At 32.8% G+C, this 12345-nt stretch overlaps 1 protein-coding gene across 1 annotated transcript in view; it reads left to right on the top strand.

Annotated features, from left to right (window-relative positions):
- Positions 1-12345, top strand: part of POU1F1 (POU class 1 homeobox 1) — a 30233-nt gene that overhangs the window by 2857 nt on the left and 15031 nt on the right. The window contains exon 2 of the mRNA XM_012546039.3: positions 1024-1173. Within this exon, the coding sequence (XP_012401493.1) occupies positions 1024-1173 (150 nt within the window). The remainder of the gene's footprint in view (positions 1-1023; positions 1174-12345) is intronic.

The raw sequence follows: 12345 nt of genomic DNA, 5'->3' as shown, positions 1-12345 counted from the left end.
AGTAGAGAAATACCTTCTACCAATGCACATCCATACACTCCCTTATATTTTCTAGACTTATAGAGTTAACTGGGACCTGAAAAAGTGAGGAGCCAGTATTAACACAGCCAGTTATTTGTCAGATGGGACTTGAAGCTGTGTCTTCTTGACTCTGAAGCTAGCTTCCTATACACTTTGTAACTTTGACTTTGGCAAACATGATAAATGTCTCAAGTTGCATAATTAAATCATATAAACCCATCATTAATTTTGAATGAAGCAGTATCTATAAATGTTAACAGCTTCAACTATCAAGATCAAGCTACTCAGGTCATTTTGGAATTACTTTTAATAATTTTTGGAAGATTTTATAACCAGAATGGACAAGTGTGCTGATTCAATTGTATGGGTACTAAGATTATATAAGTAAATTATAATATGTAAATACCCCATATATCATTGTGCCTAATAAATTAACATCAGTGAAGTTTGTTTGTTTGTTTTAATATCAGACTTTTGATGTGGTTGGGTTTTTTTTCCTAGCATTAACTATATATTGAATAAGTTTACTATTTTACTTTTATAAGAAAATTTTGTAAAATATCTAGAAATACAATTAACATTTTTTATTGTAAGATATTTATTTTAATTATCATTAAATTTAATAGAAAGAAATATCACTTTGCAACTTATCCTTGCTAAGTGAAGTTTGCTATATGTGCCAATTCAGAGTACATATCTTAGGTGATCTAATTATCAAAGTATTCCACAAAGCTCACTATGACGAAGTTTTATCTATAAAATTGATAGATGACTTGGCATTATAATGAAGTTCTACTCAAGTAAGACCTTTTAATGATTATCATTTTTGAGAAATGAAAATCCTATTGTATGTTATTTACAAGAGATTTCATCCAATTGAGGAATTATTAACAATTAACTTTTTAAAATAACATAATATTTATATAGACATAGATATATATGTATTATGTATTTCTGGGTTGAAAAGAATATGTCTTGAATCCTCATACATTTTCTTACCAGTCCCGTCTATTTTGTCTTTGATCCAAACTCCTAAATTTTCGCACATGCATTTCTCCATGACAACTTTTGGAAATACATCAGCAAGTCTTCATTATTCCGTACCTTCCTGCCATTATGGAAACCAACAGTCTACCTATGGGATGATGACAGGTAAGAGAGTATTTCTTTTACCTAAAATGAGTTTTCATCAGATGAGATTAAGAAACACAGATAAAGATTAAAGTTTCCAAAAATTACTAGGCAAGTTTAATTTGGGATATATATCTAGAAAGAGTAGGTATCACTTGGCAATAAATAGTTCTCTAGCTATATTTTCTAGTACTTAGAAAATCAATAATTATATAAATATAGGAAGGCCTAAAAAAAACCCAAAAGAAATTAAAAATTCATAATTTTCCTAGTTTTGTCTTTCCAAAGATGAACAGAAATTGGAAAAGAAGTATTAGAATATTTTGTTAATTATCTTGTCTTACTCTGATTTCACGGGTTCATAGAATTGAGGCAGATTGATGATAAGACAGGGCAGAGGATTTAGAATCAGGAATACATGATTTTGAATCTTGTTTCATGTATGTGTATGTGTGTTTATTTAGCTGTGACTCTCTTCATATGTGTGTATCTATATGCATGACCTTTGGAAAAGTCACTTAATTTGTCTCAGTTTCCTCAACTGTAAAACAAGACTAATAATAATAGTTTTCTCAGTATTGTTATGAAGAGAAAATGAATTAACAGATACAAAATGCTTCACAAACTTTAAAATACTACATATACACTAGCTTTGTTATTACACTACATATAGAAGTCATCTGATCCACATATTTTTACTGCAGTCTATTAATATATGAAATTAAAGAAAAATATTTTAGGAAAAAATTTCTCTAGGTAGCCTACAAAATTTAATAAATGTATTTTAAAGTTATATGTTATATATTATATTATATATGACATATATAATTATAATTATATATATTATATATTATTTTTATTTCAGCATGATATTTTTATAATAATTTATAATGAATCAAATCTATTTTCTTGTCTTTCTGTGAAGTACTTCTAATATCATAAAGCTTTGGGCCTGAAATGGATTTTAGTTTTATTCTGAGACTGCAGAGTAGTCACTCTATTCTTCTCCTACTTTTTTGTGGACAGAGTTTTCCTAGGATTCACTCCCACTCTGAGATGGGACCTTTCTGCATAGGCATTTCTATCATGAGGGAGTGTGGACTTTCAAAATTGGGCTCTGTGGAGAAGGCTTTAGTGGTTGTTGGGTAGTTAACTCTAGCCATCCTAGTGCAGAGATTATTAACTTGCTTTTAAGCCTAAGAGTTCGCTTTTCGATCCATCCCCACACCTAACGAAAATATTCTCTGTCCTCTGAGAAATTGTAAAAAATAAAGAAGTAACCTCCCTTCCTCTTTCTCTTCCTTCTTCTCTCCCTCCATCCCTCCTTCTTCCCTCCTCCCTTTCTTTCTTCCTTTTCTTTTTCCTTCCTTCCTTTGTTTCTTCCTTCCTCCCTTCCTTTTTTTCCTCTCTCCCTCCTTCCTTCCTCCCTTTCTTCTTTCTTTTCTTTCTTCCTCTTTGTCTCCCTTCCTCCTACCATCCTTCCTTCTTTCTTCTCTCCCTCCCTCCTTCCCTTCTTATATTCTATAGTCTTTTAACTAACTATCCTTTCAGAAACAACCCATACTCCCAAGGTCAAGTTTCATATCCCTTTGGGGGTGCGCTATTACTGTTTCAAGAATCCACCAAGAATGTGATGAAAATAACTGCACCTAGCCTACTTTACCCCCAATTCTAGCAGGTCTCTGGAAAAAGCTTTCTCTTTGAAACGCTGGTAGTAAGGAAATATTACTGTATATAATCCTAGATACATCTTTCAACTTTTTAGTGCTCCTACACTCAAGACTACACTCTAAGACTAGAAATTCCAGAAAAGGAATCTTCATTGGCAAAAAGAGTTTCCTAACTTGAGAGTTCCTGTTAATCAATCAAGGCTACACTGTATGCCTGTAATGCTCTTCCTCCTCAATTCAGATTATTAGTCTCCCTAACAACTTTAAATTCAATTAAAATCTTTGCTTTTATGGGAAGCCTTCCTTAACCCCTCTTAATTCTTCATTCTTCCCTCTGTTAATTATTTTCTATTTATCCTGTATATGGAATTGCTTTCTATATCTTTGGAAGTTGCCTTCTTCCGTTAAATTTAAGCTCCTTGAGATCAGAGGCGAATTTTTTTTTTGCTTCTTTTTGTATCCCTAACCCTCAGCATTGTGCAAGGCACATAGTAGACATTTAATAAATGTTGATTGATTGCCTGAAGATTTATAAAGTGTTTTACTTTCAATAACTTTGTAAGATAAGGAGGAGAAATATTATTTTTATTTATAAAGGAAAAACTGAGGAAGAAAGTGATAAGGTGACTTGACTGTGTCATACTTCCAGTCAATAAATCAGTTGCTCTATTAATCAATAAATATTTATTAAAGACCTAGCACCAGTGAGACGCTGTACTAGGCAATAGAAACACAAAAACAAAAATGAAACTGTCTAAAGAGCTTATATTCTATTTAAGGAAAGAACACAGAGCTAGAACTTTAATCCAGAAATTTAGGATTAATCATGAGTTTATTGGCTTTGAGTATCCAATATCCCTCCTTATGAAAATTCACAGGCCTGTCTTTCAGTAGTGTCAGACACTTTGTGACTTTATTTGGGGTTTTCTTGGCAAAGGCACTGACATAATTTGCCATTTCATTCTCCAGCTCATTTTATAGATGAGGAAACTGAGACAAATAGAATTTAGTGACTTGCCCAGAATCACATAGCTAGTAAGTGTCAGAGGCTAGATGTGAATTCAGGAAGATGACTCCAGGCCCAGAACTCTGTTCACTGTGCCACTGAGCTACCTCTCACTGAAGTAAGAGGTAATAATCCAAGTTCATAATGGGAGGAAGAGGGGGCAACTGATTATACTAAAAACTGTAACTGGGTTGTTGTTGTTGGTTTTTTTTTTTTTTTTTTTTTTTTTTTTTTGCTATCACAGTAAGGAGTAAAAAAGACCTCAGTACAAATCCATTTTCAGACATTCACTACTTGTATGGCCAGGGACAAATGACTTAACTTCTGTCTGCCTTAATTTCCTTAATGATCAAATAAGAATAATAATGCAACTACCTCAGTTGTTGTATAGATCAAATAAGATATTTGTAAAGCACTTGATATAGTGCCTGTCACATAATTTAGGTTTTTTTTTCCTTTCCTACCATCAAAGATGAAAATAAACTGATACTAGATGTAACACCATAATATCTCATATCAAATGTCTCAGAAAATATGTCATTTATATGAACTTCCCAAATAATAAAATTTAAGGACAAAGATGGTTTTTATTTCAGTCATTTAGATAAAAATCTTGAACTATAGTTCCCTTCTTTATTAGGTGGAAAAAATTTGCTAGATATTAACCATTTCTATATGATTTAATGTCATTGTTATGATCATTAATGACAAAGAGACAGCATGGTATAGTTGATAGATTGCTTAGACTTTGGCTCAATTTGTGACTTCAATATTTCCTAGTAGTGTGATCTGGAGCAAACCATTTAACTTTTGGGATTGTCAATCTAAAAATGTTATATAAGATTATGTCCCATATCTATTTCAGCAAGATTGTTAAGTCATAAGAGACAAAGACACCAGAATATAAATGGAAAGGCCTTTTAAGTGTAAAGGAATCAGTTCTTGCTGGAAAAGAAGTGCTCTAACATTTTAGCTAACAAGAGAGCTATAACACTTAGCCAAGATGGAAGCTTAAGGTGATAAAAACTGTACCTGCACATTGAAAACTGAATCCGCAATATCATTGAATCAATGAGTCCAGTAGAAATGCAGTTCCTATGAAAACCCAGTAGCTAAGTAAATTGTCCCAGTCAGAGTGACTGCCCAGCCTGGTTCAATAGCAGCAGTTTCCAATGAAAAGCCAGTTCCATAAATTGATCTAGATTAGAAATTGGGTCTATATATTGAGACACCACTCTCTTTGAAGAGGCAGCCCTACAGAATATCAGAGGAACTTGTGCATCATTGATAAAGTACCCTGCAACAAGTTTCATGATAACCCTTTAGAGAAAGAAAGTACATTGAGACCCAGATATTTAAAAGCTCTGAATTACCCTGACTATGGGCATAACACTATAAATGATAGCTAAAATAGCTATCATTATATTTTGCACATGGTCTGCTATCATTATACATTGTGTTCACTCTTACCCTCATATTTGTGGAAGTATGTACTCCATATTTGGTGGGAAATGTTTCATAACTACTTTTCTTGCTATGTCATTTGAATAAATAAAAATTTTAAAAGCTAATTAAGAAAACTGTCTGAAAGGGAAGTTTACTGGTCAGGGCTTGTGAGGTACTTTGTTAAGAGGACAACTCACTCACAAAATGATCCTTTTGATCTTGAGAAAAGTTATCAACCAATCCTATGAGCAAAGCCTATTTGTTTTTGTTATTATGTAAGAACAATTGGGGTCAAGTGACTTGCCCAGCATCACACAACTAGGAAGTATGAAGTGTCTGAGTTCATATCTGAATTCAAGTCCTTCAGACTCAAGAAATAGTGCTTTATCTACTGCGTCATCTAGTTACCTCTGCTGGTGCCTATTTGTATTGAGAGAGTAGTATAGGTATGATAGTATAAAAATAAATTAATAAGTAATAGTTACCTCCATAGGCTGTTGAAATATGTGCTTGACCCTGCAATAAATAATCCCAATCTACACTTAGAGTTCTAGAATTGTTTTTAGTTGTTTCCTGGTTTTTTTCCCTTTGCTACTCAATTTTTGACATTTTCAGAGTCTCTAACTTTGAAAATAATAATCTATTTCATTTTGACAAGATACCTCTTTTTTAACATATACCTATCTACAGACCATAGTCTTGAGTATATTGAATTTGTGACATTTTCACTGTTCAGAGGTTTTTTATTTTTGTTAATGAGTATTATTAGCTGTGTTACATAATTGTCAGGTACTGGCACTGGTACTGAGTCAAAGCAAATTTCAGTTTTCAGTGTAATTTTAAATAAACCTTTAGTTACCAAAAGGACCTACTTTTTACACTTAGGAACTTTAAAAACTGATCACTTTTTCTTCTTTTGCTTATATCCTACTTCTTTCCCTTTCAGAATGTATCTCCCTTGACTCCAATGGAATCGCCTTTGGTAAAACTTAGTTAAGTTTTTCCTGCAATTAGGAACCTAAGATATTTTGCTATAAAGTAATGAAAAGCAATTCAAAATATTTTCAAGTTGGATTTATGGAATCAGTTTTTTAATATTTTATTTTTCCCAGTTACATGTAAAACATTTTTTTACATTTGTTTTTAAAACCTTTGAGTTCCAGATTTTCTCCCACCTTTTCTCTTCTCCCCATTAAGAAGGCTGATCATCCTACAACATCACTATTACTTTGTCCTCAATACATTCACTTTGTGTGAGTTCATGGAGAATTTTACAGTTTTACTGAGAGCTTCTTGCTTGTCTTTTCTTATAGAACAGTAGTATGGAATCAGTTTTTAAAGAAGAGAACTTTCCACAGTTTTTTTCTCTTTTATTTACTGTTCATTTATTTATGCCAGGAAATACTTGGCATATCATCTTTTTTTTTTTTTTTTTTTTTTAAATAACTTTTTATTGACAGAACCTATGCCAGGGTAGTTTTTTTACAACATTATCCCTTGCACTCACTTCTGTTCCGATTTTTCCCCTCCCTCCCTCCGCCCTCTCCCCAAAGATGGAAAGCAGTCCTATACATGTTAAATAGATTGCAGTGGATCTTGGATATAATATATGTGTGCAGAACCGAACAGTTTTCTTGTTGCTCAAGGAGAATTGGATTTAGAAGGTATAAATAACCTGGGAAGAAGGAAAAAATGCAAGCAGTTTACATTCCTTTCCTAGTGTTCTTTCTTTGGGTGTAGCTGCTTCTGTCCATCCTTGATCAATTGAAACTCAGTTGGATCTTGTCTTTGTTGAAGAAATCCACTTCCATCAGAATACATCCTCATACAGTATCGCTGTTGAGGTATATAATGATTTCCTGGTTTTGCTCATTTCGCTCAGCATCAGTTCATGTAAGTCTCGCCAGTCCTCTCTGTATTCCTTCTGCTGGTCATTTCTTACAGAACAATAATATTCCATAACAGTCATATACCACAATTTACTCAACCATTCTCCAATTGATGGGCATCCATTCATTTTTCAGCTTCTGGCCACTACAAACAGGGCTTTGGCATATCATCTTAATATTATAAAATGTAACTAAGTTGAAGACAAACATTTTTGAATTTACTTCATATGTGTTTTATTTAAAGGTACAATTAGATTTAATTCTAAATAGTTTTCCCTACAAAACAGAATAAAATTCAGACAACATTAATTCATCTATTATTTTGTCATCCATAATTTCCTTAGAACCAGTATTTTCACTAATTTTATGATACAATGAAAACTAATGTTCATAATGATGAAAAAGATGGAAAATCTGTTCGAGCTTGAAGTGTCTTCTGAACTAGCAAAGAAAGAATTATTCCCAGATTTAGTAGAAATTTAACCTTTTTATTTATGAAAATTGGTTATTCACATAGGGAATGATTTTTCTCATTAACTAGAATATATTACTAATAGCAAAATGATTTTGTTGAATTCTATAATGTATGCTTTTAGGTTGAGAAATACTGTATGTTTATTAACTCATTCGGACCTTATAATAGCTTTATGATATAGATGCTATTATTATCTCCATTTTATGGACAAAGAAACCAAGACACAAAGAACCTAAGGGAGTTGCCCAGGATCACACAATTACTGTGTGTGAAGCAGATTGGCATTCAAGTGTTTCTGACTTCGAGTCCTGTACTGTGACACTGCACCAGCTAACTGCCTCTCATCCATACAAATATAACTAAAGAATGCATAATGTGTAAGGTTGAACATAATTTGTTATTGTTATTGTCATTTTTTAGTAAAGTCTGACTCTCCATGACTCTCTACCTTCATGTAATTCACTCACTGCATTTCACAACACAATTTATATATCTTGATAGTTGATAACTGCTTGCCATTCATTTAATAAATGGAGTAGTTGCTGACAACACAGTCATATCCTTTTCATTTGCCTTTCTTCTTTGTACAAAGCATCTGGTACTATAGAATTGATTCTTTCCTTACATGTTACACTGTAACTGGTAAAATAATTTAGTAGCAATTGTAGCTAATGGTATGTATTAAGTTTTGTACAGTACTTTACACACATTATCTCATTACATCTTCATTACAACCCTGTTGGATGGGTACTAAGATTTTTATAATTTCCTTTTCCCCAACCCCCAGCTTTTTACAGTTGAGAAAACTGGAGCTCAAATTAAAGAGGAGGAGAAGGAAAGGGGGAATATAAATATTTTATATAGCATATACTAACTAGACACTAGACACTATGTTAACACTTTACAAATTTAATCTCATTTGATCTTCACAGCAACCCTGCAAGTTAGGTGCTATTATTATCTCCATTTTATACTTGAAGAAATGTAGGCCAATAGACTTGTCCAGAGTCACCCAACTAATAAATATCTGAGGTCACATTTGAACTTAGATCTTCCTGGTCCAGACCCAGTGCCACCTATTAGTGACCTCATAGTCACCCAGCTAGTAAACAGTTCGGATTCCAACAGGATTTCAAATCAGTTCTCCTGATTTTAATTTCAGTTTACTTCCTACAACACTACTCTGTCTTTCAGGTGATATCCTTTCTAGGGATCAGTCTTTATTCTCCACTCTCTCTCTTCTTTTAACACTCCCCTTTTAAAAGGAGCCCAACTCTTTCTGAAATAGCAATCAAAAACAAATGGGCACTTTAAAATTTATGAGTGTCTCTTGAGATTACAAAATAAGATCAAAATGCATTTTGAATCTGTATATGTGCCTTTATTTAGGAACAATAACAAACCGTAGCATGGCAAGAATGATTGGATGTTATAAGTATTATTTTTAGAGAGAAATGGCATTAAAGTGTTTTATGATTTAGAATTTGTCAAAATTTTGACACATGATCAGGATTATCATTTGCTACTTGACAAATTAAATGTCTTGAATCTGCACTCCTTGCTCCCCTGTTCCACAGAGACTGCAGAAATTGAGTAGTCAAACACAGAATTTCAGATATAAAAAAGGAAGGATATAAAAATACATAAATGGAAACCTAATTCTGTCATTTGAAACCTCTCCTTATTCCCAAGACATTCGGGAACATAGTCACTTTCATGCAATCCCAGAAATCATTGTGTCACCTACTATAAAGCTATTCTCAGCATCACATTCTATATGAAAATGAAGATACCAAGAAAACTATATTTCAAATGATATGAAATTATTTCATTTTAATGTTGTTATTTTATTGCATGTACTGTGAGGGTTATATATAGTGAGGACATTTCATTAGTAATAGTACTTTGGGACAGGAAAACAATCATGATGTGATACATTATATAGGTTGTCTTGTTAATTCAGTATATTTCTCAGGACAAGAGATTCTGTGTCAGTATAAGCACAGGGTTTTTTTTTTTTTTTTTTTAACTTTTGTCACAGTGGGATTTCATCAATGTGGAAACTCCCTCCATCAATGGAGATGGGTAATTCATCTACATTTAATCATTGAAAGCTCTCTGCAGCACTAAAATATTAAGTGCTTTGCCTATCAGCACCTCCTAGTCTGTAGTCAATGAAGAGATTAAACTCAGATTTTTGTTAGTCCAAGGCCAGGCCTCTATTTTAATCCCACCACGGTATCAGCTACTTTATGTCTTTAGGCAAATAGTTCCACTTCTTGAGCCTTAATTTTTTCATCATTACAAATAAAACATAAGATCAGATGGTTTTTTGTGTACCTTTCATCTCTTTTGGGGATTCAAAGTACCTACTGTGTGAATTACTATGTTTATGATTCTTTCTGTATTTCTTTTTGTTTTAAAATTACATATAATACAGAAAATATTGGTGAAATAGGGGAGATACAATGTTTAGATAATATACAGTGCTTATCCTCAAGCACTTTATAATCTCGAGGAAGGACATGACACGAATTAGATGCATATAATATTCAATTCTGAACAATAAATGCCTTGAGCAGTTATAAAACATAATGTTAGAGGGAGGCCTGAAAGAGAAAGGAAGGAGAAAGGCACTTTGGAGGAAGTACCATTTGAAATAATCTTTTTAAGTACTATAATAATGAGGAGCCTTAGATAGTCTACATATCTACTATGACTCTTTTAAAGGAAAGCAAAACCAAGGAATAAGCTTAATTCAAATTTTTTAATTGCTCTCTTCGATTGTCGTTATTTGACATTGTTGTTTAAATTGGGTACACTTTAGCATTTTTTAAAAAACAAAATGGTCACATAAACAAATGCCCAAATTTAATGGCAGATGTCATCCTAACTTTTAGGGGGGAAAGGAACATACTTTATGTTATTTCCAAATGAAATTCTAGAATGGATTATTTTTTTTTTTTTTTTAATTTAATAGCCTTTTATTTACAGGATATATACATGGGTAACTTTACAGCATTAACAATTGCCAAACCTCTTGTTCCAATTTTTCACCTCTTACTCCCCACCCTCCCCTAAATGGCAGGATGACCAGTAGATGTTAAATATATTAAAATATAACTTAGGATACATAATAAGTATACATGACTAAAACATTATTTTGCTGTACAAAAAAGAATCAGACTTGAATTATTGTACAATTAGCTTTGGAAGGAAATCAAAAATGCAGGTGTCATAAATATAGGGATTGGGAATTCAATGAATGGTTTTTAGTCATCTCCTAGAGTTCTTTTTCTGGTATAGCTGGTTCAGTTCATTACTGCTCCATTAAAATGATTTGGTTGATCTCGTTGCTGAGGATGGCCTGATCCATCAGAACTGGTCATCATATAGTATTGTTGTTGAAGTATATAATGATCTCCTGGTCCTGCCTGTTTCACCAGCATCAGTTCGTGTAAGTCTCTCCAGGCCTTCTGAAATCATCCTGTTGGTCATTTCTTACAGAACAGTAATATTCCATAATTTTATATACACAATTTATTCAACCATTCTCCAACTGATGGACATCCATTCAGTTTCCAGTTTCTAGCACTACAAAAGGGCTGCCACAAACATTCGGCACATACAGGTCCCTTTCCCTTCTTATAATCTCTTTGGGATATAATCCCTAGTAACACTGTTGGATCAAAGGGTATGCACAGTTTGATAACTTTTGAGCATAGTTCCAAACTACCTCCAAAATGGTTGGACTGCTCACACTCCACCAACAATGAATCAATGTCCCAGTTTTCCCACATCCCCTCCAACAATCATCATTATTTTTCCTGTCATCTTAGCAATCTGACAGGTGTGTAGTGGTATCTTAGAGTTGTCTTAATTTGCATTTCTCTGATTAATAATGACTTGGAGCATCTTTTCAATGACTAGAAATAGTTTCAATTTCTTCATCTGAGAATTGTCTGTTCATATCCTTTGACCATTTTCAATTGAGAATGGCTTGATTTATTATAAATTGAGTTAATTCTCTATATATTTTGGAAATGAGGCCTTTATCAGAACCTTTGACGTAAAAATATTTTCCCAGTTTATTGCTTCCCTTCTAATCTTGTCTGCATTAGTTTTGTTTGTACAAAAACTTTTCAGTTTGGTATAATCAAAATTTTCTATTTTGTGATCAGTAATGATCTCTAGTTCTGCTTTGGTCATAAAGACCTTCCCCTTCCACAGGTCTGAGATGTAAACTATCCTATGTTCCTCTAATTTATTAATGATTTCATAGAATGGATTATTAAAGATGTTTTATTGTTTGTGAGTAATTAGAGAAGAGTCTATCACTAAGAGGAAGCATGGGTTCATTGATAATAAGTCATACTAAGTTAATTTTCTTTCTTTTTGACAAACTGTTGTTCCTTAGGTACATAGTATATTTCCTTCATAAATGTTTTCTATATTGTACATAATTTTAAGGCATAAAGATTATTATTAGTTTAGAAAGCAGATCAGGGAATGCCTATAGATGAAATGATAGTGAGGGCTGCATTGTACATCACTGGTTGCATTCATTAAATCAAAAGACTAAAATCTCATCCCCTAATTACACAGACTTACTGAAATGTTTGTAGTAAATTTATAATTTCCTGGTTTTCAATCAATTATTTCTTCAGATTAAAATGTTACATTTTTATATTTTTAATAAACTAGCTC

The sequence above is a fragment of the Sarcophilus harrisii genome, chromosome 3, assembly GCF_902635505.1.
Source record: "Sarcophilus harrisii chromosome 3, mSarHar1.11, whole genome shotgun sequence".
Classification (NCBI taxonomy): domain Eukaryota; kingdom Metazoa; phylum Chordata; class Mammalia; order Dasyuromorphia; family Dasyuridae; genus Sarcophilus; species Sarcophilus harrisii.
Note: the sequence above shows the minus strand (reverse complement) of the source record. Positions and strands in the feature narration are given on the sequence as shown.